The sequence below is a fragment of the Staurois parvus genome, unplaced genomic scaffold (assembly GCF_062004578.1).
Source record: "Staurois parvus isolate SC_StPar_1 unplaced genomic scaffold, SC_StPar_1.0 ptg000551l, whole genome shotgun sequence".
NCBI lineage: Eukaryota > Metazoa > Chordata > Amphibia > Anura > Ranidae > Staurois > Staurois parvus.
The window spans coordinates 873,991-901,639 of NW_028318347.1; the positions used below are offsets into that span (position 1 = coordinate 873,991).

The 27,649-nt window shown below is 48.2% G+C and overlaps 2 protein-coding genes across 3 annotated transcripts in view; both read left to right on the top strand.

Moving 5' to 3' along the window:
- LOC149451034 (uncharacterized) overlaps positions 1-27,649 on the top strand; it is a 177,054-nt gene that overhangs the window by 82,244 nt on the left and 67,161 nt on the right. The gene's annotated exons all lie outside the window — the stretch shown is intronic.
- Positions 509-27,190, top strand: LOC149451035 (uncharacterized). Of its 2 annotated transcripts, XM_089691123.1 has the most exons (3): positions 509-1,036; positions 22,996-24,510; positions 25,265-27,190. In XM_089691123.1, the coding sequence occupies exons 2-3, from the start codon at positions 23,241-23,243 to the stop codon at positions 25,312-25,314; spliced, it is 1,320 nt and encodes a 439-aa protein (XP_089547249.1). In that variant the 5' UTR covers positions 509-1,036; positions 22,996-23,240; the 3' UTR covers positions 25,315-27,190. The 2 variants fall into 2 exon arrangements, with proteins under 2 accessions (XP_089547249.1, XP_089547248.1); XM_089691122.1 differs by lacking the exon at positions 25,265-27,190 and having other exon boundaries at positions 22,996-24,863.

Below are 27,649 nucleotides of genomic sequence, written 5' to 3' on the forward strand. Positions count from 1 at the left end.
CTGCACCCCCAGATGTGCCATGTATTCTAATCAATGCACATTATAATTGATGGTCTGGTGAGTGTACGTCCGTCCCGGGGGGGGATTTCCTTTTACAAGCTTTTACACCGTTACTCTTCCCGGATAACGTCACGGCCAATCATAGGCATCTCTTCAGCTGATATCTTTGCACAAGAGACGTTTTACATTCACAAATGCTCTGATGAACTTCTTTTATTGCATTTTATGTCATCTTGAACTAGTTCTATTAATATTGCACTTTCAGCACTTTACTCACATATGCGTTTAAGTCACATGCGTTTATGGCATTTATGACGTGCATTTTTTAGCTCTGCACTCATATTTTAGAAACTGGGGAAATGTTTGTATCTATCAGCTGGTGAATGTTCTGCACGGCTCTGGATCCGGGAACTTTGTGCAGCTGTTGTTCTGTCTGTCCTCCTCTCTGCCATGGACAGCTGCTACCCCCCCCCTCCTGAATTTACCACTCCCCACCTGACACCACATTTCATTCCAGCCTGAGAAATCACTGAGACCCCATTCTCCTAGTCCGATCCCACCGTACACACCATGAGAATATCGGAGGAATGAGCGTTCGGTTTCTGCATGCTGGTCTCATATGGGAAATAAAGAGATCACTCAGCCAATGGAAATTCCCGGAAGACAGAACCCAACTTGGGAAGTGATGTCATGTGTTGTATTTCCGGATGGAAACTCGGCTGATTAACCCAGAGTCAGAAGTCAGAAGAGAGGAGGTACCCAACCAGAGAGGAGGAACCCGACCAGAGAGGAGGAACCCAACCAGAAGAGAGGAGGAACCCGACCAGAAGAGAGGAACCCAACCAGAGAGGAGGAATCCAACCAGAGGAGAGGAACCCGACCAGAGAGGAGGAACCCAACCAGAGAGGAGGAACCCGACCAGAAGAGAGGAACCCGACCAGAGGAGAGGAACCCAACCAGAGAGGAGGAACCCAACCAGAGGAGAGTTATCAGCGGAGCTCCACTTCCACCTCCAGAACAGAACACCATCAGCCAGGTATTAATTTCCCAATTCACCCCACTAACCCCCATTCACCCCTCTGTCCCCCCACTGCCTCCCATCAACCCCCCTGTCCCTCCACTGCCTCCCATCAACCCCTCTGTCTCCCCACAGCCCCATCCACCCCTTTGTAACCCCATCCTGCCCTCTGTTCCCCCACTATCCCCCTGTGCACCCATTTGTCCTCCACTGCCCCCCTGTACACCCCATTGTCCACCTCTCTGCTCCCTGTCCTCATATCTGTCCTCCCTGTCCTCCCATTATTATTATTATTATTATTATACAGTATTTATAAAGCGCCAATAGTTCGCTCAGCGCTGTACATTACAGAGGGGGACAGAACAATACCAATACAATACAAAACATGAGGGGATCGAGGGCCCTGCTCTTTCGAGCTTACAATCTAGGAGGGAGGAGATGGTGGCACAGGGGGAGATAGCTGTGGGGGATGGAGTGGTAGGAAGAGTGGAGGAGGTTGGCAAGTTAGCAGGGGGTGGGGTAGGCTTCCCTGAAGAGATGGGTTTTCAGGGTGCGCCTAAAGAAGAGGAGAGTAGGTGATAATCTGATGGGTTGGGGCAGGGAGTTCCAGAGGATGGGTGACACCCTGGAGAAGTCCTGGAGGCGGGCATGGGAGGAGGAGACCAGGGAACTAGAGAGAAGGAGGTCTTGTGAGGAGCGGAGTGTGCGTGTTGGGTGGTACTTGGATATTAGGTCAGTGATGTAGTTCGGGGCAGTATGGTGGACAGCTTTGTACGTCAGCGTTAGGATTTTGAATTTGATCCGTTGTGCAATCGGAAGCCAGTGGAGGGATTGGCAGAGGGGGGTGGAGGACACTGAATGGAGGCCAGTGGAGGGATTGGCAGAGGGGGGTGGCGGAAACGGAGCGGTTGGAAAGGTGAATGAGTCTGACAGCCGTATTCAGGATGGACTGAAGCGGGGATAGCCAGCGGCGAGGCAGGCCAGTGAAGAGGGAGTTGCAGTAGTCGAGTCGTGATATGATGAGAGAGTGGATGAGCTGTTTAGTGGTTTCTGGGGTTAGGAACGTGCGGATTTTGGCGATGTTGCAGAGGTGGAGTCTGCATGTTGTGGAGGTGGAGTCTGCATGAGTTTGTTAAAGATTGGACTTGGGGCTGGAAGGATAGGTTGGAGTCCAAAATGACATCAAGTACTCTGGCCTGCAGGGCGGGTTTGATGGTAGCATTGTTCGATGTGATAGAGAAGTCAATGGGAGTGGTGTCCGGGCTGGGGGGAAGACAAGAAACTCGGTTTTGGAGAGATTCAGTTTAAGGAAGTGGAGCGACATCCAGTCTGATATGTCGCTCAACAGGTGTGTGATTCGGGCGGAGACCGAGGGGGTGAGGTGGGGGGTTGGGAGATAGATTTGTGTGTCGTCGGCATAGAGGTGGTAGTTGAAGCCGTGAGAGTGTATGAGTTGGCCAAGGGAGGAGGTGTAGATGGAGAAGAGAAGGGGCCCGAGGACAGAGCCTTGAGGGACCCCAACAGAGAGGGGGAGTGAGAGGGAGGTGGTAGCATTATAGGTAACGCTGAAGGAGCGTTGTGACAGGTAGGATGAGAGCCAGGAGAGAGCAGAATCTCTGAGGCCGAGGGAGTGTAGTTTTTTGAGGAGGAGGGGGTGGTCGACTGTGTCGAAGGCCGCAGAGAGGTCAAGGAGTAGGAGCACTGAATAGTGGCCATTAGCTTTGGCGGTTAGCAGGTCGTTGGAGAGTTTGAGTAAGGCAGTTTCCCATCTGTTCCCCCACTGCTCCATGTCCACCCCTCTGTCCCCTCACTGTCCCCCTGTCCACCCCTCTGTCCCCTCACTGTCCCCACAGCCCTCCATGCACCCCTCTGTCCCCCTAATGCCCCCATCCACTCCACTGTCCCCCCATTGCCCCCATCTACCCACCCATTGCCCCCCTGTACCCTCACTACCCCCTGTCCACCCCTCTGTTCCTCCACTGCCTCCCTGTTCTCTCCTCTGTCCTCCCCTGTCCACCCCTCTATCCACCTACTGCCCCCCGTCCCCACCTCTGCCCTCCCACTACCCCCTGTCCACCTGTCTTTCCCCCACTGCTCCTCATCCACCCCTCTATTACTCTACTATCCCCCTGTCCACCCCTCTGTTCTCCCACCTCCCCCCCTCTGTCCCCAACTGTCCCCCTGTCCACCACTCTGTCCCCCCACACCCCCCCTGTCCTCCAACTGCCCATGTCCATCTATCTGTCCCCCACTGCCCCCCTGTCCACCCCTCTATCCCTCCACTATCCTCCTGTCCACCCATCTGTCCCTCACTGTCCCCCTGCCCCTCCCTCTGTCCTCAAGTCCACCACTCTGTCCCCCATCTGCCCCATTCATCTATCTGTCCCCCCACTGTCCCCCTGTCCACTGCTTTGTCCCCCCACTGTCCCCCCATCCACCCCTTTGTTCCCAAACTGCCCCTGTCCACCTCTCTGACCCCCCACTGCCCCACTGTCCACCCAACTGTCCCCTCACTGCCTCTACTGCCCTCCATACACCCTTCTGTCCCCCAACTGCCCTCTGTTTTCCCCTCACTGCCCCCCATCCACCCCTCTGTCCCCTTACTGCCTTCCTGTCCACCTCTCTGTCTCCCCACTTCCTCTCCACCCCTCTGGCTCCCCATTGCTCCCCTGTCCCACCACTACCCCCGTCCACTCCTCTATCACTCCAATGTCCCCCAGTCCCCCCCTCTGTCCCCCACTATCCCTCTGTCTCCCCCCACTGCCCCCCTGTCCCCCTCTTCCACCACTTTGTCACCCCACTGCCCCTCATCCACCACTCTGTCCCCCCACTGCTCCCCTGTCCCCCATCTATCCCCAACTGTCCCCCTGTCCACCGCTCTGTCCCTCCACTGTCCCCCCATCCACTCCTCTGTCCCCCACTGCCCCCGTCCACCCCTCTGTCCCCCCACTGCCCCCCTGTCCACCTCTCTGTCCCTCCTCTGTCCACTCATGGCCCCCACTGCCCCCATCCACCCCTCTGTCCTCCTACTGCCCCCGTCCACCTCTCCGTCCCCCCATTGCCCCCTGTCCACCTCTCTCTCCCCCCCTCTGTCTGCTCATGGCCCCCACTGCCCCCCATCCACCCCTCTGTCCTCCTACTTCCCCCCTGTCCATCCCTCTGTCTCCCCACTGCTTCTGTCCACCCCTCTGTCCAACCACTGCCCCCCTGTCCACCCTTCTGTCTCCCCACTACCCCCTGTCCACCCCTCTATCTCCCCACTGCCTCCCTGTCCTCCCCTCTGTCCCCCCTCTGCCCCCTCTGCCCACCTCTCAATCCACCTGCTGCCCCATTTCCAGCTTTGCTCTGTGTATTCAGAATTCCCCGCCATGTCATGCCTCTTTCTATGCTTTCAGATATAGGTGACCCAGTTGGTGAGAACTTTTATGGGACTCTCAGGGTATGCCCACCCCCCTGTCAGGGGCCCCCACATTGGTTCCTGGACTCACCCATTCCTCTCTTACAGTGGGAGCTGGAGGTGATCGGGGAACATCCTCTCCCTGATCCCTCTGCGGGTAATGAACCCCAAAGTCACTTGTATCACTTCAGGGTCACAGCTGTAATTTCCTGGCTGCTGCAGCTGCGGATGCAGCTAATCAAGCACAATTTGTGGTTGATCAGCTGCATTGGAGGGCAAGGGAGACATTGGGGGTCCAATAGACATCCAATGTCTCCATAAAGAGGACCTGTCACCTGCTCATGCTACCACATAGCTGACTTGCTAAATCCTGAGTAAACAAAAAATAAAATAAATGTTAAAAAATGTTGAGTCTCCGGCATTCACCCGTGTCCATATCATGATACAAACCCCCAGCGTGTATGGAGACATAAATGGTGTCACACATGTGAGGTGTCAGCGCACACGTCACAGGGACATGAAGAATTGTAGAACCATCATACATGACGATGACCTGTAAAGGCTTTTAAAGGGTGATTTGTGGTGAATGTTTGGAGGCCATAGATTTGTGTGATTTCCCAGGCGGATGCAGTTCTAAGGATGGACATGTTTGGTATCTATTTACTCCATGCAGCCCCATCTTTTATATTTCACCAACAAATTGGGGATTTTATTGTGTTTGCACTAAAATCATTTCAGTGTATTTTTTTCCTGAAAACTTGGGTTTGATGAAATAGCCGAGCAAATATTGTGCACCATAAAAAGTGTGACTGCTGCCTCTTCATTCTTCAGGGTCTCTGCTTTCCGAGAATAGAGAGCTGATTGGTGGGTTTCCAGTCATTCATAGTAAACAATGGCGGCTGATGCAATCTTTCACGCTGCACAATATTTGCTCGGCTGTTCATCAAATGCATATTTCCAGGAACAAATACAATGAATCTTAGTGACACCAACACAATATTTCTCCTCATTGTTAGGAAGATAGAAAAGATGATGTGATGAGAAAATAGATACCAAACATGTCAAAGCTGAAAATTGTGCGTACCCAGGAGAGAGAGAGAAACTGCAGTACCTAAAATCTTCCATAGGTGGCACTTTCAAAGCTTTTCCAGGTCATCAGTTTAGAGTTCCCCTTGAATAACACCCAAGAATTATTGGTGTCAGTCAGATGTTGTCGGTGATACCTCACATGTGCCACACAATTGCTGTTTCTGTACACATGTGTGTCCTATGCGCATGCTTGTATTCATGTGTGTGATGCGCACAAAGGACAGGTTTGCTTTACACTTTTTTAATTTTTTTTATTGATTTTATTACAATTGGATTTTTCATAAAAAATTTTCATTTAACTTTATTACTATTACAAGGGGGATAACAAGAACATTTATAAATGGACCTCGGCAGACGAGGGGTTAATGAATGAGGTGAAGTCCTGCTGACCTTCATCATCCAATCATTGGCAAGCAATCTGCAGAGTCATAGTTCCTCACAATCACTATGATGGGGAAAGCTTCTCTGAAAGGTGCAACTTCCCTTGAAAAGTGAACAGCCTGTCTGCCTTTTGTAACCCCCCTCCCCCCCCCCTCTGTCTGTACACTGAACTGTCCATAATGCAGCTCTGGGGCCCGCTAATGATCCAGCACAGCTGACATACATGACATTCCTAATACCCCTCCCCCTCCTCTCCCACCATGCTTACTACAGACCAGCACTCTACACTATCCCTCTGCACCCCTCCCCCCCCCCCTGCACACTGACACAGGAGGGGGGATGGTGAGGAACAAGGCAGGGGGGAACATGTTCTCATATAAGATGACTGGATGAGAATTTGAGCTTCACACGGCCAGGATTGGACTTAGGAAATAAGATGTTTAGGTTTCATTATTTCACAGATAACAGACAGAAATACTGAGCAGACGCAATGCACACCATGGAAGATGATTTTAATAAAAAGTAAAAATGTTTATTGAATGTTGCAGAAGGAACAATGTGCAAGAGGTATGGAGGGAACTGGTGGGGAAAAGTCTCCTATGACAGACTGTATCTAGAATATAAATGGGGTTCAGATCACCCATGAAACTGGGGGTACTAAGCGTCAACTGTAACAAATATGTAAATGTGCAAATGGTCAAACTGCCATCCAACAAGAGAGGCCTCATAGTGGAGACTAAACAGAAGGCAGCTTCTTCAGGAGAGGTGAAGAGTCAGCCTTCTTAGATCCTGAGATTCGCAGGGAAGAGCATGCTGTATTTCAGGCCCTTAGGCTCCATTCACATCTGAGCATAGCATTTTTTCACATATTTTACAATTGTAGCATGTTTTTATACAGCGTTTTTAGCCATTTTTGAGCTTTGGCTTTTCTGTGTTTTAGTTTTCCCATCAAATTTTAGTGTTATTTTTTTATAATGTATTATTATTTCGTTTTCTGTTAGGGTGAGGGGTTAGATTAGGGTTAGGATTAGGGGTTAGCGTTTGTGTTGGGGTCAGTATTTTATTTCTTATTTCTTCTTATTAATTTATTTATATTATTTCATTTATTGTTTTCTTTTTTTTCTTTCTATTTATTTTTTTGTAAAGGTGGTAATAATAATAATAATAATAATAAATGTAAAATAAATACACAAATACATTAACCACTTGCCCTCCAAAGGATTTACCCCCCATAATGACCACTCCTATTTTTGCTACTCAGCGCTGCACTAATTCAACTGACAATTGCGCGGTTGTGCAACGCTGCACCCAAACTAAATATCCGTCCTTTCTTCACACAAATAGAGCTTTCTGTCGGTGGGATGTCATCACCTGCGCGCTTTTTATTTTTCAAGCTATAAACAAAAAAAGACCAAAAGTTTTGAAGAAAAACAATATTTTTTACTTTTGGCTATAAAATATATAAAGTAACCTCAAAGTTAGTTATAAATTTCACCAAAATGTCTCCAGCTCCATGTTTATGGGAAAAGGACCCCAATAAGTGGATATTGATTGCTGTGTGTGACCGTTATATCGTCTGCAGACTATGGGGAGATCATGGGGTGTACACAGCTTGTACTTCTCACTGCACAGCACATTTCTGGGGGCTAAGATACCAGGACACCCCCAATACCAGGACACCCCCAAATACCAGGACAGGACAAACACCACAAATACCAGGACAGCACAAACACCCCAAATCCCAGGACAGGACACCCCCAAATACCAGGACAGGACAAATACCCCCAAATACCAGGACTGGACAAACACCCCCAAATACCAGGACAGGACACCCCCAAATACCAGGACAGGACAAACACCTCCAAATGTCAGAACAGTACAAACACCCCCAAATACCAGAATAGTACAAACACCCCCAAATGTAAGGACAGTACAAACACCCCCAAATACCAGGACAGTACAAACACCCCCAAATACCAGTACAGTACAAAAACTCCCAAATACCAGGACAGTACAAATACCCCCAAATACCAGGACAGGACAAACACCCCAAATACCAGGACAGGACACCCCAAATACCAGGACAGGACAAACACCCCCAAATACCAGGACAGTGCAAACACCCCAAATACCAGGACAGTACAAACACCCCCAAATACCAGGACAGCACAAACACCCCAAATACCAGGACAGGACACCCCCAAATACCAGGACAGGACAAACACCTCCAAATGTCAGAACAGTACAAACACCCCCAAATACCAGGACAGGACAAACACCCCCAAATACCAGTACAGTACAAAAACCCCCAAATACCAGGACAGTACAAATCCCCCCAAATATCAGAAAAGTACAAACACCCCCAAATACCAGGAAAGTACAAACACCCCCAAATACCAGGAAAGTACAAACACCCCCAAATGTCAGGATAGTACAAACACCCCCAAATACTAGGACAGTACAAACACCCCCAAATGCCAGGATAGTACAAACACCCCCAAATACTAGGACAGTACAAACACCCCCAAATACTGGGACAGTACAAACACCCCCAAATACCAGGACAGTACAAACCCCCCAAATACCAGAATAGACCTCACACTATGTTTTATATTTTTGTGTGATTAACCCCCTAATATCTATACCAGACTCAAAGTGTCTTTCATGCATTTTTGGGGGGCTCTTTCATGGAGCAGATGCCATGGAAGGAGTGTCACCCCAGAAACAGCGTTGTAGACATGACCCGTCATTACTGGGGTCACTCATATACAAAGTGTGGAGTGACAGAATTTAGGGGAAATACAAGAATCAGCAAAAACCCCTCATTGTTTCCCTGTCAACCCCACAACCCCCTGTCCTCCCTACTGTCCCCCACACTTCACCCTGTCCTCCCTACGGTACCCCAAACTGCCCCCTGTCCTCCCTACTGTCCCCCACACTGCCCCCTGTCATCCCTACTGTCCCCACAATGCCCCCTGTCCTCCCTACTGTCCCTACAATGCCTCCTGTCCTCCCTACTGTCACCCACAATGCCCCCTGTCCTCCCTACTGTCCCCAGCACTTCCTCCTGTCCTCCCTACTGTCCCCCACACTGCCCCCTGTCCTCCCTACTGTCTCCACAATGCCTCCTGTCCTCCCTACTATACCCCACACTGCCACAAGTCCCCCCTACTGTCCCCCGCACTGCCCCCTGTCCTCCCTACTGTCCCCCGCACTGCCCCCTGTCCTCCCTACTGTCCCTACAATGCCCCCTGTCCTCCCTACGGTCCCCCACACTGCCCCCTGCTCTCCATACTGTTCCCCACACTGCCTCCTGTCCTCACTACTGTCCCCCACACTGCCACAAGTTCTCCCTACTGTCCCCCACACTGCCCCCTGTCCTCCCTACTGTCTCCCACATTGCCCCCTATCCTCCCTACTGTCCCCCACACTGCCCCCTGTCCTCCCTACTGTCTCCCACATTGCCCCCTATCCTCCCTACTGTCCCCCACACTGCCCCCTGTCCTCCCTTCTGTCCCCCACACTGCCCCCTGTCCTCCCTACTGTCCCCCACACTGCCACAAGTTCCCCCTACTATCTGCCACACTGCCCCCTGTCCTCCCTACTGTCCCTACAATGCCTCCTGTCCTCCCTACTGTCACCCACAATGCCCCCTGTCCTCCCTACTGTCCCCAGCACTGCCTCCTGTCCTCCCTACTGTCCCCCACACTGCCCCCTGTCCTCCCTACTGTCCCCCACATGGCCCCCTGTCCTCCCTACTGTCCCCCACACTGCCCCCTGTCCTCCCTACTGATCCCCACAATGCCCCCTTTCCTCCCTACTGTCCCCACAATGCCTCCTGTCCTCCCTACTATACCCCACACTGCCACAAGTCCCCCCTACTGTCTCCCGCACTGCCCCCTGTCCTCCCTACTGTCCCCCGCACTGCCCCCTGTCCTCCCTACTGTCCCTACAATGCCCCCTGTCCTCCCTACTGTCCCCCACACTGCCAAAAGTTCCCCCTACTGTCTGCCACACTGCCCCCTGTCCTCCCTTCTGTCCCCCACACTGCCCACTGTCCTGCCCACTGTCCCCCACAATGCCCTCTGTCCTCCCTACTGTCCCCCACACTGCCCACTGTCCTTCCCACTGTCCCCCACAATGCCCCCTGTCCTCCCTACTGTCCCCCACACTGCCCCCTGTGCTCCCTACTGTCCCCCACACTTCCCCTTGTCCTTCCTACTGTCCCCCACACTGCCCACTGTCCTGCCCACTGTCCCCCACAATGCCCCCTGTCCTCCCTACTGTCCCCCACACTGCCCCCTGTCCTTCCTACTGTCCCCTACACTTCCCCCTGTCCTCCCTTCTATCCCCCACACTGCCCCGTTCTCCCTATTGTCCCCACAATGCCCCCAGTCCTCCCTACTGTCCCCCACAATGCCCTCTGTTCTCACTACTGTCCCCCACACTGCAACCTGTTCTCCCTACTTTCCCCACACGGCCCCCTGTCCTCTCTACTGTCCCCCACAATGCCCCCTGTCTTCCTTAATATCCCCCACACTGCCCCCTGTCATCCCTACTGTCCCCAAACTGTTCCCTGTTCTCCCTACTGTCCCCCACACTGTCCTCTGTCCTCCCTACTGTCCCCCACAATGCCCCCTGTCCTCCCTACTGTCCCCCATACTGCCCCCTGTCCTCCCTACTGTCCCCACACTGCCCCCTGTCCTCCCTACTGTCCCCCCCCACCACCCCCTGTCCTCTCTACTGTCCCCCACACTGCCCTCTATCCTCCCTACTGTCCCCCACACTGCCCCCTGTCCTCCCTACTGTCCCCCACACTGCCCCCTGTCCTCCCTACTGTCCCCCACACTGCCCCCTGTGCTCCCTACTGTCCCCCACACTGCCCCCTGTCCTCCCTACTATCCCCTACACTGCCCCCTGTGCTCCCTACTGTCCCCCACAATGCCTCCTGTCCTCCCTACTGTCCAACACACTGCCCCCTGTCCTCCCTACTATCCCCCACACTGCCCCCTGTCCTCCCTACTATCCCCCACACTGCCCCCTGTCCTCCCTACTATCCTCCACACTGCCCCCTGTCCTCCCTACTATCCTCCACAATGCCCCCTGTCCTCCCTACTGTCCCCCCCCACCACCCCCTGTCCTCTCTACTGTCCCCCACACTGCCCTCTATCCTCCCTACTGTCCCCCACAATGCCCTCTATCCTCCCTACTGTCCCCCACACTGCCCCCTGTCCTCCCTACTGTCCCCCACACTGCCCCCTGTCCTCCCTACTGTCCCCCACACTGCCCCCTGTCCTCCCTACTGTCCCCACACTGCCCCCTGTCCTCCCTACTATCCCCCACACTGCCCCCTGTCCTCCCTACTGTCCCCCACAATGCCCCCTGTCCTCCCTACTGTCCCCCACACTGCCCCCTGTGCTCCCTACTGTCCCCCACACTGCCCCCTGTCCTCCCTACTATCCCCCACACTGCCCCCTGTCCTCCCTACTGTCCCCCACAATGCCTCCTGTCCTCCCTACTGTCCAACACACTGCCCCCTGTCCTCCCTACTATCCCCCACACTGCCCCCTTTCCTCCCTACTATCCCCCACACTGCCCCCTGTCCTCCCTACTATCCCCCACACTGCCCCCTGTCCTCCCTACTATCCTCCACACTGCCCCCTGTCCTCCCTACTATCCTCCACAATGCCCCCTGTCCTCTCTACTGTCCCCCACACTGCCGTCTATCCTCCCTTCTGTCCCCCACACTGCCCCCTTTCCTCCTTACTGTCCCCCACACTGCCCCTTCTCCTCCCTACCGCCCCCCCCCCTGCCCCATCCTCTCTACTGTCCTCTGCTATGCCCCCTGTCCTTCCTACTGTATGTGGGCGGGGGGCTTATCGGAATCTAAAAGCCCCCCCATGTGAATGAGTATGGGGTACATGGTACTGCTACCCATTCACAAAAAATAAGTGTAGTGTAAATAATGACAGGAGACGGTCTGTGACAATTTCTTTATTAAAAATAACAATTTAAAAAAATGTCCCCCGAATAGATCCAACGTCAATCACGATGCCCGCCTCCATCGTTACCTGGAAAAAGGAAAAACGTGTGACTCCGGCTCCCGCCGTCTGACAGCTGCCCCCTCCATGACGGTTCTTATATGCAGTCATGACATCACATCTCTCCGCCTACAAGGCCTTGCTGGACACACAGCAAAAAGACACAAAAGATGCCCCTGGAAACGGTTTGGGAATTTCTCGGCTTATCCGTGTGTCTATGGGGCAATTGTTAGTGTTCAGATCTGCATTTTATACCAGATATTTATTTCCCCCCCAAACAATGATATATTTTCTGAAAGCAGAGACCCCGGAGATTAAATGGTGGCAGTTTACATTTGTTATGTGGCAAACTATTTGTGCGGCTGTTTATCAAATGCATATTTTCAGGGAAAGAAATCCATTGAAATGAATGTTAGTGTGCGCAAACTCCGTATAATGCCCAGTCATTGGTGAGATAGAAATGATGACATTGCATCGAGTAAACAGATACCAAACATGTCCAGACTACAAACTGTGCGCACCTATGACATGGCAAAGAACTATGGGGGCTGAAATCTGCCATAGGGGGCGCTCTCCAATCCTTTACAGGTCATCAGGTTTATATAACGTGTAGTAACCTGTGAATGATGGCCCTCGACTTATTCCTCTCACTCAGACGTGATGTGCCATGCAATGGCTGCTTACATACGCTTGTGTGCTCATTTACATTTGTTTGTATGTGCGGGGGAGGGGGAGGGGGGGGGTAACTATATACCAAGAGAGCTAACAAGTACTCTATGCAATAGTATCAAGCAGGTGACCAGACCTCTTCATGAAGACCTCAGGGGTCTATTAGACCCCCAATGTCTCCCCTGCCCTCCACTGCTACTAATCCAAGACCTCCTCATGAAGACCTCAGGAGTCTATTAGACCCCCAGTGTCTCCCCTGCCCTCCACTGCTACTAAGCCAAGACCTCTTCATGAAGACCTCAGGAGTCTATTAGACCCCCAGTGTCTCCCCTGCCCTCCACTGCTACTAACCCAAGACCTCGTCATGAAGACCTCAGGGGTCTATTAGACCCCCAATGTCTCCCCTGCCCTCCACTGCTACTAATCCAAGACCTCCTCATGAAGACCTCAGGAGTCTATTAGACCCCCAGTGTCTCCCCTGCCCTCCACTGCTACTAAGCCAAGACCTCCTCATGAAGACCTCAGGGGTCTATTAGACCCCCAGTGTCTCCCCTGCCCTCCACTGCTACTAACCCAAGACCTCGTCATGAAGACCTCAGGAGTCTATTAGACCCCCAGTGCCTCCCCTGCCCTCCACTGCTACTAACCCAAGACCTCTTCATGAAGACCTCAGGAGTCTATTAGACCCCCAATGCCTCCCCTGCCCTCCTCTGCTACTAACCCAAGACCTCGCCATGAAGACCTCAGGAGTCTATTAGACCCCCAATGTCTCCCCTGCCCTCCACTGCTACTAACCCAAGACCTCTTCATGAAGACCTCAGGAGTCTATTAGACCCCCAATGCCTCCCCTGCCCTCCTCTGCTACTAACCCAAGACCTCTTCATGAAGACCTCAGGGATCTATTAGACCCCCAATGTCTCCCCTGCCCTCCACTGCTACTAACCCAACTACAGCAGTCGGGAATGGCGGCTCTGAACCTGGAAGTGACAGAATGTTTGTCATTTCGGGGTTCAGTCATCACAGATGAGATCGGGGGATCAGATCCTCTCCAAGCTCCTCCTGCTTAGTAAGCTGAAGTGGTTTACCGATGTTCCTCTGTCCTGGACATCCTGGAGGAAACACAGCAGGCACCAGCAGGGGGGAGGGGCGGCACATTCTCTGTACTGTAAAGTGATTGGCTGCTTCTACAACTGCCCGGATCAATTTTACATGACCGCTGGCTGAAATAATAATACAAACCTCCTTTGTGTTTAACCCCTTGAATACCAGAAGGATAAGAAATGTACCTTAGTAGACGAGGGGTCGGGTAATGAGGTGAAGCTCTCCTGACTTCCATCAGCCAATCATGTGGAAGCAAAATTGCATTTTTTACATTTTCTTTGCATGTGATTGGATATTCTTTGTAAAGTCAGATTTCACCGCATTCATTAAGCTCCGGGGGAAAGTTCTGTGAAAAGTGTAAAGTGAACAGCCTAGTTGTATTTAGTAAATCCCCCCTCTGTCTGTACACTGAACTGTCCGGAATGCAGGTCTGGGGCCAATAATGATGCAGACAGCTGACATACATGACATGGATCCTAATACCCCTCCCCCTCCTCTCCCACCCTACTTAATATAGACCAGCAGACTAGAATATCCTCCTGCGCCCCCCTGCACGCTGACACAGGATGGGGGATGGTGTGGGACAAGGCAGAGGGGGGGCATGTTCTCATGGAAGATGACTGAATGAGATTTTGAGCTTCACCCTTGTCTTTGCTGGTACATGGAAGATCACTTGGTGGTGGTAATGGAGCTGAACCCGGCAATGAAGCAGATCTACAGTACAGCTACCATTACTGGTCCCTCAATGGTCCCAAGGTCAGTGCAGATCTCCATAATGTTCCTCTGTGCCCCCCACCAACTTCCTTCTAACCCCCTCAACAGAGCTACGACCTTCTTTTAGTTTTGTGTTAATTAGACCTCAGCAGGCAGTTATCACCGACAATCTGTCCAAGAGTTCCCTTTATTGTCCCAGCACCTCAATGCATCCTTTGACCCCCCCCACCCTAGTAAAACAGTCCCAGCACACAGCTAACCCTTTGATCGTCCCTCATGTTAACCCCTTCCTGCCCAGTGTCATTAGCACAGTGTCAGTGCTTTTTTTTTTAGCACTGACACTGTATTGGTGTCACTGGGGATGTCAGTGACACCAAGTCAGTTTCCCCCAGTGTCAGAACTCCCATGCCAAAATGAAAAAAAATGGTGTGGGGGCCCCACAGAATCCATACCAGACCCTTATCCTAGCATGCAGCCCGGCAGGTCAGGAAAGGGGAGGGGGACGAGCGAGTGCCCCCCCCCTGTGCCATATCAGGCCACATGCCCTCAACATGGGGGGTGCTTTGGGGCAGGGGGGCTCCCATCATCTGAAACAGAGCCTTTTTTTAAATTTTACTGGTGCTGCAGCAGCAGTGGCGGTGATGGCGGACATCGTGATTGGTGTTGGATCTACTGCGGGGGACATTCTTTTAGTTTTTCCTTTAATAGAGGACTTGTCACAGACCCTGTCCTGTCTTTTTTCCCACTACACTTTTTGTTTTTTGTGAATGTGTAGCGGTACCATGTACCCCATACTCCTTCACATGGGGGGGCGGGATCTCGGGTCTCCCTTGTTAAAGGGGCCTTCCAGATTCTGATAAGCCCCCTGCCTGCAGACCCCCAAAACCACTGGCCAGGGTTGTAGAGAAGGGGCCCTTGTCCCCATCAACATGGGGACAAGGTGCTTTTGGGGGGAACCCCTCCTTCCCCAAAGGACCCCCCCATGTTGAGGGCATGTGGCCTGGTTTGGTTCAGGAGGGGGGCACTTGTTCCCCCCCTTTCCTGACCTTCTGGGCTGCATGCTCGAATAAGGGTCTGGTGTAGATTTGGGGGGACCCCCAAGCCATTTTTTATACAAATTTTGGCATGGGAGTTCCCCTCAAAATCCATACCAGACCTGAAGGGCTTGGTATGGATGGGAGGGGGGACCCCATGCTGTTTTTTAATTTTTTTAATTGCTGGCAATTCTTTTACATTCAGCTGTCAGTGGGGAACCCTGCAGACAGCTGAAACATTACCGCATGGTTGTCACTACTAAAATACCGCATGACTCCATCAAATACCTCCTGCAGTATTTTAGTGGAATTCACTTCTTCTGACCTCCGGAACAGATTAATTGGTTTTCAATGCATTCCTATGGGAAACCGCATTTCGGTTTATGAATTTTTTGCTATACAAAAAGTCCCGCAGAACGAATTAAATTCCTAAACCGAGGTATGCCTCTGTGTGTGTATATATATATATACAGTATGTGTGTATTTACATAGACATGGCTTAGTCTGTATATTCTAGGGACATGTGGTGTCAATTAGTCGTACGTTGGCTTGCACCCCTCCCCCGAGGTTGTATGAGGATAAGGTCTCACATGCATTTAGTACATAAAGGTTTAAGTATGTATAAGTTAGGAATGGAAGTCCTTTACACTGTAGTATTCCCTGATTAACATATTCAAATGAAAAAGGAGTTTACATTGAAATCCATCTATTGGCGTCTGTAATATGATGGGAGAAAGAAAGAAAAAAGAAGGAAAAAATACCTTCAAGGTTTGATCTAGTTCAGTGCCAGGTTATTGTTTGGGTCAAGGTCAGGGTCAAAGGTCAGTGTCAAAGGTCAGTGTCAAAGCTCAGGATTAAAAAAAACAATTGGTATCAGTGTCAGTTAGTGTCAGTTAGTGTCGGTGTGTTTTAGGTAAAAAAAAGACAAAAGCAAAATGCGCACCATTGTTTCTGGGCGGTACTGCGGGTACAGACAACAAATAACATACACATATATGGTGTCGCCGTAATCGTCAAGGGCTGGAGAATTTATTTTGGGTTGTTCTTTGGTGGTAGGTTATGGTAGTAACAAGAAACACACAGCTAACTAAAAAAAATATTTTTTTTTACTATTTTGGGCCAGTTTTCTTTTGATAATAAAAAAAAAATCAGGAGCTATCCATTACCATTTACCACCAAATGAAAGTGCGATTTGTCCTGAAAAAACCCGGTATATTCCACCCGGATGTACAAAGTAGTTGTGATGATACGGACGGTTTTACTATCACATGTCAACGTTGCATAATTCTGCCTCGGCATTTAGATTTGTTTTACCCTCAGGCATGAAGGGTTACAAAGAGGTTCTCACTCTTCCGGGTCCATTATTTCTGATTGAATTTGAAAGGTTCTAAGTGGATTGAACAGATTGTTTTTCAGGCCTATGAATTACGTGACAAAGTGCCTCCTTTCCATTATTGAAGCCCACTCCAGTAGTGAGCACTTCTTGGGCTTCTCATCATCAGGTTCCTGTGTCTCAGATCTGTAAGTCCTGCTCTTCAATGTATATGTCCTCTAAGTTTTACAAGGTCCATGTATCGGCCAGTTCATCCATTTTGTTCACCAACCTGCAAAACCTCTGCTGCAGCCAGAACTCATTTATTTAGTGGTGGAATCCCTACTGTCACTAAATGAGAGTTTTTGGTTTGGTGGCTAGGATACTGGAAGCCACCGCCATCCTAGCAACCGAGGAAGCTGTTCGGACCTTAGCAACCAATGATTGTCACAAAGCATCATTGGCTGTTACGTAGGTTTCACCATAACAACCCATGATGCAGTGCAAGTGCCTGCGTCTTAGCAACCAATAAGGTGGTGCCGCACAGTTCCACTGGTTGCTAGGACACAGGTGGCCAGGGTATGGGATTTAGCGATGAAGTAGTGACATTTAGACAATTTAGTCAATGACCTCACCTGGAAGCCCTTTATTTCACTTTCAGCTGTCAGCATGGGAAATGTCATTTGTGGACAGAATATGTTGGGATAGTCTTGGTGGTCCGTGTGTTTTCTTTGGCAAGTTGGAGGAACATAAAACACCGGATGCCATGATTATTATCTATGATGGGGTCTTTGTTGTTGATTAGACTTTATCATGGTGTTTATTTTCTAGTTGACCTTTTTCTTGTAAATGAGTAACCAGACATACTATGTACCTCTTACTCATTTATGTAGGGGGGCAGATGTCTGGGGGCCCCTCTTACAAATCTTCCCTGCAGACCCTCACAACCACTCAGCTAGAATTGGGGGGAAGAGGCCTTGTCCCCATCAACATGGCTAGGTAGCCTGTGGTACCCTTCTCATGTTGAGGGCATTTGGTCTGGTATGGGTTAGGTAGAGGGCTACCACTTGCTGACCCCATTTCCTGGCCAGCCAGGCTTCCTGCCTAGATATGGATTAGCTATGGATTTTGGGGAGTCAAGAATAAGGGTCGGGTATGAATGGTGAGAGGAATTCCAGCCACTTTGTATTGTTTCTCTCTGATTTTGTTTTTCTACATTCTACAGGTATGCCATTTGACAGGCAGGTCTGAAGCATTACTAAAGGATTTGTTTTTAATTAAAATAACACACATGGTACCCTTACCTGCTCCCTGCAATGGTACTGCACAGAGCAGCCCCAAACCTCCTCTTCTGGGGTCCCCTGCTGGATATTTTAAGCTCCTTTTCTTCAGTTTCTTCCCTGTAGCAAGCCGCTTGCTCTGGGGACTGGCATGTGGACTAGCTCCCCAGGGCCGGTCTGCGTGTGTCTATAGATATACACAGAGTGGCTCGGCCCCACCCCCTGCTCTCAGGATTTACCTGACAGTAGAAGGAGCCAATGGTTCCCACTGCTGCCCGATCCTCCTGTGAGAAGAGAAAGAAGGGAGAAGAACGGCAGTCGGGCTCAGTGCTGGATCAATGCAGGACTCAGGTAAGTGTTTGGTTGGGACACAGAAAGTGGCAGAACATTGTTTACCTTAATGTGGGGAATGCTTTAGGGAAGAAAAGATTTTATGTTCAGGGCCAGTTCCCACCATAACCACCTGCAGACCAGTGAGGTGCCCATACGTTGCCGGACCTTCGCTGGTGATACTGGGATGATGGCTGCAGCTGAAGAAGTCATCCCGGTGTTGTTTATTAGAGCCGAGGGTCTGCTTTCTTATAAAAGCAATCCAACCAGATAATTAGCCGCTGGATTGCTTTTACAAGCAACGGGAGGGGACCTCCCCCCTCCCACCACCTTCTGTGGCCTCTCAGCCTCTCCTGTCCCATAGAAGCAAACAGAGGCCAGATTGGCCATGATGGCCTCCATGATGCAGGAAGATAGAAGTGATGAGCATTCATCCCTTCTGGTTTTCTGGAATATAAAATGGTAAGGCCCCTTTCACACCGGGTGGGCCCGTCAGCGGATCCTCTTGCTCAGCGGGGGATCTGTCTGCTGATCGCTGCTGGACAAATGGATGACAAGCCTGCGTCTGCTTCACTTATACAGAGCGGACATGGACACGCCCCGCTGTCCTCTATGGGCGGTCAGACTGCCATGTGATCCGATCCAATGGACAGGAGGGGAATGGATCCTCATCTGTCTCTTTTTGGTGGATCGGATCGGATGTCGGCGAGTGTAAAGGGACAAATATCCGTTTACATCTGCCGCTCCATAGAGGAGAATAGAGGTTCTGATCGGGTCCGGACCCAATCGGAACGTCCGTGTGAAAGGGGCCTAAAGTATCTGATTACACTGATCTTGGTGCGATCAGATGTTAAGGGCAGAGGAGAGATTTGGAGGCTAATACACCCCAGATCTCTCCATAAAGAGTACCTGTCACTGCCTATTGCTATCACAGGGGATATTTATATTTTCTGTGATACCAATAAAAGTCATCCAAAAAGAAATGTAAAGCAACAATGTCAACAAAATAAATGGAAAGAAATATGCAGCCCCCCTCCCCCCCCCGTGTTTGTGAGCAAAAGGTGAATGCACGAGACATGCCGCACGCTTTCAAACAGCGATGGTCCCACACATGTGAGGTAACGCCGTGAACATCAGATCGAGGGCAGTAATTCTAGTACTAGACCTCCTGTGTAAATCTAAAGTGGGGCCCTGTAAAGGCTTTTATAGCATCTCCTGTGGATAATGACATTTACCTCATTTGTGGCTGTTGCAGGCGTGCGCACTTTTAAAGAATGATACGTTTGGTATTTATTCACTCGCCGTAACATACATTGTTAAATTTATACCACGTGTAAAAAATTATAACACCCTTCATTTTATTCTCTAGGACCTCCGCTATAAAAAGTCTATAACGTTTGGGGCTCTAACTGATTTTCTAGCAAAAAATCTGATTGTGAAATGTAAATAAAAATGGTCAGAAAAGGCCTGATCTTCAAGTGGATACATTGCACAGGAACGTGCTGCGCATGCAATGCTCTGTGCGTTCCAGTGCGATTCACATGCTATCTGGGTGCAGTATGATTTCACACCATTCATTTGAAATGGCTGAAATGGCACCAGACCACAGCTAAAGTTGTGCTTGGACTACTTCACAAAACACACAGCAACCGGACCGCATGGAACGTCAGTACTTCTGTGCCATGCCATCCAGTGCAGGAAAATGCCCTGTGATTGTGGCCTGCGTTTGGGGTGTCGTTAGCATTGCACTGACACCAGGTGGGGGACACAAACATGGACCTCAGATTTCCCACATCACATTCTGGTGTCAACTGGCCCTCAGAACCACTCTAAACACATAAGCTTCATAGATATTGGGACACGATTGTCGGCACCATTAATCAAGCTTTTTTCAATGACATCAAACTGAACCCAAACCCCTTCACGCCTGAAGGTACAACAAATGTTAATGCCTAAGCACAATTTTGCAGCTTTGACATGCGTTAGTGAAACCGTCATCACAACTACTTTGTGCATCCAGTTGGTAAATGGTAATGGACATCTCCTGATTTTATTTTTATGTGATCAAAGGAAAACAGGCCCAAAATAGTGAAAATCATTTTTTCTAAAGTTAGCTGTATATTTCTTGCTGCTGCCATAACCCACCACCAAAGGACAACCCCCAACAATTCTCCTGCCCCCGACGATGGCAGCAATACCTCGTATGTGTATGTTAGTTGCTGTTTGTACCCGTAGTACAGCCCAGAAACAGTACTGCGCATTTTTCTTTACATTTTTTTTTACCTACTAAAACACACCGACACTAACTGACACTGATACTAATTTACATAAATAAATAACCCCCCAAAATACTGACTCTGACCTTAACCTTTGACCCTGACCTTGACCCAAACACTAACCCTGGCACTGTCCTAGATCAAACCTTCATCTACGTATTTTTATTTTATTTTAAATTACTGTTATTATTATTATTAATATTATTATTGATTGATTTTTTTACACACTGTTGTTTTTTTTTTCTCTGAGAGGAGAGACAATGTAAGAAAACACGTGGGGCGAGCTTCACAGTGACTCCTCATTGTGATAGCCAATCAGAGGCTCACAGTGATCAGGTGACCCAGAGTTGGGAGTTCTGAGTTGTGATCATTAGTATGGGACCCAGAGGTCTCAGTGAGGCCCCCGCCTCTGTGCTGGGAGCTGCCCATACGGCGCGCTCCCACCACAAAGACAGACATGCAAATACAGTGAGGAACAGAAGTATTTGAACGCCCTGCGATTCTGCAAGTTCTCCCACTTCTCCATCATGGAGGGTCTGACATTCACATTGCAGGGGATTCCCACTCTGAGGACAGAATTCAGGAAATCACATTGTATGATTTGTAAAGAATGTATTTGTCTTGCACGGCTGAACAGAAGTATTTGAACCCCTGAGAAGATCCGTGTTAATATTTGGTACAGAAGCCTTTGTCTGCAATTACAGAGGTCAGACGTTTCTTGTAGTCCTTGGCCAGGTTTGCACTGCAACAGGGATTTTGGCCGACTCCTCCACACAGATCTCCTCTAGATCTGTCAGGTTTCGGGGCTGTCGCTGAGCAACATGGAGTTTCAGCTCCCTCCAAAGATGTTCTATTGGATTTAGGTGTGGAGACTGGCTAGGCCACTCCAGAACCTTGATATGCTTCTTACGGAGCCACTCCTTGGTTATCCTGGCTGTGTGCTTCATGTCGTTGTCATGTTGGAGGACCCAGCCACGACCCGTCTTCAATGCTCTTACTGAGGGAAGGAGGTTGTTGCTGAAAATCTCACAATAAATGGCCCCATTCATCCTCTCCTTAATACAGTGCAGTTGTCCTGTCCCCTTCGCAGAAAAGCACCCCCAAAGCATGATGTTACCACCCCCATGCTTCACAGTAGGGATGGTATTCTTCGGATGCAACTCATCCTTCTTTTTCCTCCAAACACGACGAGGGAAGTTTAGACCAAAAAGTTCTACTTTGGTCTCATCTGACCATATGACTTTCTCCCATGCCTCCTCTGGAACATCCAGATGGTCATTGGCAAACTTCAGATGGGCCTGGACATGTGATGACTTGAGCAGGGGAACCTTCCGTGCAATGCATGATTGGAAACCATGACGGCGTAGTGTTCTACCGACAGTGACCTTTGAAACTGTGGTCCCAGCTCTCTTCATGTCATTGACCAGCTCTTCCCTTGTAGTTCTGGGCTGATTCCTCACCTTTCTTATCATCAGTGATACCCCACGAGGTGACATCTTGCATGGAGCCCCAGTCCGAGGGAGACTGACAGTTGTCTTTAGCCTCTTCCATTTTCTAACAATTGCTCCAACAGTTGATCTATTTTCACCAAGCTGCTTGGCAATTGCCCCGTAGCCCTTTCCAGCCTTGTGCAAGTCCACAATTTTGTCTCTGGTGTCTTTTAACAGCTTCTGGTCTTGCCCATGGTAGTAGTCGGCGTCTGACTGACTGTGGGGTGGACAGGTGTGTTTAAAGAGCTCAGACAGGTGCTACTAAGTTAGATTAATGAGTGGAATAGAGGAGGACTTTTTAAAGGTGCAGTAACAGGTCTTTGACAGCCAGAATTCTTGCTGTTTCTTAGGTGTTCAAATACTTCTGTTCAGCCGTGCGAGACAAATACATTCTTTACAAATCATACAATGCGATCTCCTGAATTTTGTTTTTTAAATTCTGTCTCTCAGAGTGGGAATGCACCTACAATGTGAATGTCAGACCGTCCATGATTTCTAAGTGGGAGAACTTGCAAAATCGCAGGGTGTTCAAATACTTCTGTCCCTCACTGTAAGATGGTAATGTGATGCAAGGTGTACTCCTATACTTTTGAATTTTAACATATTATTTTTCTATCCCAAGTGGACCATGATGGCTGTGAAAACCCAATAGCATAAGGCTGTTGTGCGCTATGTTACACGTTTCTGACTTTGGATGTGTTTCATTATCTGACAATGCATGTCGTGATACTGATTGTACTCGGATGTCAACTCTGGAATGTTTTGGATGTTTTCATAAATTTTCATTTTAATTAAAAAAATATAGAAAACATCTTTATTTAGCCCTTTATATAGAATTCTGACTTTTTTGTTTTTCTGTACAGGTGGATTGAAGAACCAAGTTTTCGGTCAAGCTGGTCTTCATAAGTACAACTCAGTCACATGGGAAACGAGCCAAATGGATGTCTTAGGTGACTGAACGTCTTTATTGTAGTTCACTGGAGGATTCACACAGGACATGAGACGTATCAGTGTTCTCAATGTTGTTAATGGTTCGGATCCTCTTCAACATTGATCCCCCCTCAGAGGACAACAGCAGAGAAGACATTTCAGTGTTCTGGAAGTGACAATGGCTTTACAATGTAGTTCAACCCTTGCATCCATAACAATTATTTCAGAAGCTATTTCTTGCTTGGATTGTGATAAAGGTTTTACAATGAAGGCAAAACATATCACACCCCAGAAGGGTCACACTGAAGAAAAACCTTTTCAGTGTTCTGAGTGCAACACAGCTTTTACAACAAAGGGTAATCTTAACAAACACCAGAGGGTTCATACCAGAGAGAAGCCATATCAGTGTTCTGAATGTGATAAAACCTTTACATCGAAGGATCAACTTATCAAACACCAGAGGATTCATACTGGAGAGAAGACATATCGGTGTTCTGAATGTGATAAAGCTTTTACACACAAGTGTTATCTTATCAGACACCAGAGGGTTCACACTAGAGAGAAGCCATATCAGTGTTCTGAATGTGAAAAAGCTTTTACAATGAAAGGTAATCTTATGACACACCAGAGGATTCACACTGGAGAGAAACCATATCAGTGTTCTCAATGTGATAAAGCTTTTACAATTAAATGTAATCTTATGACACACCAGAGGATTCACACTGGAGAGAAGTCGTATCAGTGTTCTGAATGTGATAAAGCTTTTACAGTGAAGTCTCATCTTATCAGACACCAGAGGATTCACACTGAAGAGAAGTCATATCAGTGTTCTGAATGTGATAAAGCTTTTACACTGAAGTCACATCTTATCACGCACCAGAGAGTCCACACTAGAGAGAAGCCATATCAATGTTCTGAATGTGATAAAGCTTTTACAACGAAAGATTATCTTATGAAACACAAGAGGATTCACACCGGAGAGACGCCATATCAGTGTTCTGAATGTGATAAAGCTTTTACAATGAAAGGTAATCTTATCACACACCAGAGGATTCACACTGGAGAGAAGCCATATCAATGTTCTGAATGTGATAAAGCTTTTACAACGAAAGAGTATCTTATCAAACACAAGAGGATTCACACCGGAGAGAAGCCATATCAGTGTTCTGAATGTGATAAAGCTTTTACAATGAAGCCAAGTCTTATCACACATCAGAGGATTCACACCGGAGAGAAGCCATATCAGTGTTTTGAATGTGATAAAGCTTTTACCGAGAAGTCACATCTTATCACACACCAGAGGATTCACACTGGAGAGAAGCCATATCAGTGTTTTGAATGTGATAAAGCTTTTACAATGAAGTCAAGTCTTATCACACACCAGAGGATTCACACTGGAGAGAAGTCATATCAGTGTTCTGAATGTAACAAAGCTTTCACAATGAAAGGTAATCTTATCACACACCAGAGGATTCACACTGGAGAGAAACCATATCAGTGTTCTGAATGCAATACCACTTTTAAACAAGTGTCATCCCTTATCATACACCAGATGATTCACACTGGAGAGAAGCCACATCAATGTGTTGAATGTGATAAAGCTTTTAAAACTAAGTCAGAGCTTATCATACACAGGACAGTTCACACTAGAAAGCAGCTTTGATTGTTCTGAATGTGATAAAATGTTTACAACCAACAGCAAACTTATCATGCACCAGAATACTCACACTGGAGAAAGGCCATATCAGTGTTCTGAATGTGGCAAAGCTTTTGTATATAAGGAAAGCCTTATTATACACCAGAGCAGTCACACTGGAGAGAAGCCATATCACTGCTCTCAATGTGATAAATCTTTTAAACATAGAGAACAACTTAACACACACAAGAGGGTCCACACCAGAGAAAATCTGTAGCCGTGTTGTGAGTGTAACAGATTTTTTTACATACGTCACAGCTGATCACACACCAGAGGATTTGCAGGCTTCAGCTGCAGGAGGTAATGGGGAGAAGGGGGGTTTAAAGGGATAGAAGCTCAAGACTATTTTACCTTTTGACTTTTTTTTTCAGACAAGTATCAACAGTGAATTGTGTTTCCTAATGATTTTAATCTCTATCCTTTTTATGGAGCTTTGACTGAACATGTAATATATTTTCATCATTCATTAACTGAGCTGTGTTCCCAAATGTTTTCTTCATTGTCAGATCCTGGGCTAATGCATTACCAACACTGCCTCAGCACCAAGACTAGGTAGTGGTCAAGTGGCATCTTACCAAGTCTCCAAAGCCTCAGTGGGAGAGACTTTTCTAGATTCTGCTGACTATTCCAATATCCGTCTAGCTTGAGGGCTCCAGCTATGCTCACCTTGTCCACGCCTCCCTTCACATATTCCACCTCCCCTCCAATGATCAATGCCTTATTTCCAGGTTCCTCCTCCTCTTATGGATGACAGCTTTACAGGTAGGACTGCAACAGGGACAACAGCCATTGAGAAATCTCTGTCCAGTGAGAAATCAAATTCCTAAGCTGGTGTAGGCCTTCCAACACCAATTCACTGCTCTTTGTTTGGGATGTGTTCAACAGTACCACTTACACCCAGCTGGCTGCTTGTGTTCCATCTTGTTCTGCCACAAGTCTAAGGGATTCCATCAGGAGAAGATTGGACTTCCTTATTATATTGTCTCTCTGTTCAGCTATTGCTCCTCTCCATAGACCGATCACATACTACGACTGCATCTTCTGGGGGACTGAAATTCCTCTGACTCGGGTTCTCTTCAATGACCCTGAATAGTCAATTCTCTTTTTTTGCGTAGGTATTGTTTGCGAAGAATCCTTTTTTGACCCTAGAAACATTATGATGTTGACCCTAAAGTGTAACTATGGTTAGAATTAATATTTACATAAAGGGTGCAATCTGTCCTTAACCACTTATGGTGATGTCCCAGTTCAGCACATTACACCTTTAGGATTTGTAATCTACCCAAATGTATTATACATCAGTTTTTCATGTCAGAGGGCTTTAATGTGGTAGAAAATGTGGATACGTATATTTTATTTGTTTTTCTAGGTAACACTTGTGATGTCACTACACTCCTAATGTAAATACGATGCAAAAGAGTTTTATTTTTGTTGCTTTTACAGTGCTCTCCCATCACCTTCTGTGGCACTCTCAGCCTCTCCTGTCCCATAGAAGCAAATAGAGGCCAGATCGGCCCTGATGGCCTCCATGATACAGGAAGACGGAAGTGATGAGCATTCATCCCTTCTGGTTTTCTGGAATATAAAATGGTAAGGCCCCTTTCACACCGGGTGGGCCCGTCAGCGGATCCTCTTGCTCAGCGGGGGATCTGTCTGCTGATCATTGTTGGGCAAATGGATGACAAGTCTGCGTCTGCTTCGCTTATACAGAGCGGACATGGACACGGCCCGCTGTCCTCTATGGGCGGTCAGACTGCCATGTGATCCGATCCAATGGACAGAAAGGGAATGGATCCCCATCTGTCTCTTTTTTGTGGATTGGATCGGATGTCGGTGAGTGTAAAGGGACACATATCTGTTTACATCTGCCACTCCATAGAGAATAGAGGTTGTGATCGGGTCCGGACCCAATCGGAACGTTCATGTGAAAGGGGCCTAAAGTATCTGATTACACTGATCTTGGTGCGATCAGATGTTAAGGGCAGAGGAGAGATTTGGAGGCTATTAGACCCCAGATCTCTCCATAAAGAGTACCTGAAAGGATAATATAACATAATCAACTCCATTTTGTTATACAAGATTTTTGCTTAAAAAATATATGACTTTTGTACACATTAAGAGAAAAGTTTGTACTCTATGTATTCTTTACAGGAAACTAACTGTGTTTACAAGTTTTTTGAGGAAGTAACTGTCGGTTAGACCGTGGCCGTAGTCTGGGCGTTGTGCTAAGATCATGAGTTAGTCTGACCACAACCATCTGGCCAGAAACTAGTTCTGCAAAGTTTAATGACAATTAAGGTGCAAATATTAAAGATAAATGCATGATTTTGATTGGTTGATATTAAAGGTTGGTCATTAATAATCTGCCTAGAGACTACAGATTTATATATATGCTGATGTTTCCTCAATAAAGTTGAAGTGTCTTGCAACAAGCTGTGGCGTGGTGTGCAATTCATTTCCCGATATATCGTAAGTTATCGCTCAGGTGTAACCGGTGGGGGCCCCCATTGAGAGGAAAAACTCAACACCAACCCTTTGTACTGGTGTCAGAAGAATGGGATAATCACCAAGGTGAGTGAGAATCTTTTTTTTTCTATTTTTTTAAGAAAAAGAGATGCTTTTCTTGCCGAGGTCATTATTTCTGAACTTAAGAGGGAGATTGGTGGGTGGAGTTTAGGAGCGAGAGAAAGGGACTCTCGGCTCGGGACATAGAATACCTGTATACACCTGACATAGCACTTATTGTTCTTTGTTGTATTGCTGTATTGTCTTACTAATCTGCTGCTGCCGCTGCTGTTGTTATGGGGAATTCCTTAGGTAAGGAGGAAATACCTCGCCATGTGCCGCCGCTATAAGCATTAAAGTTGATTAAATTGATGAAGAAAAATAGA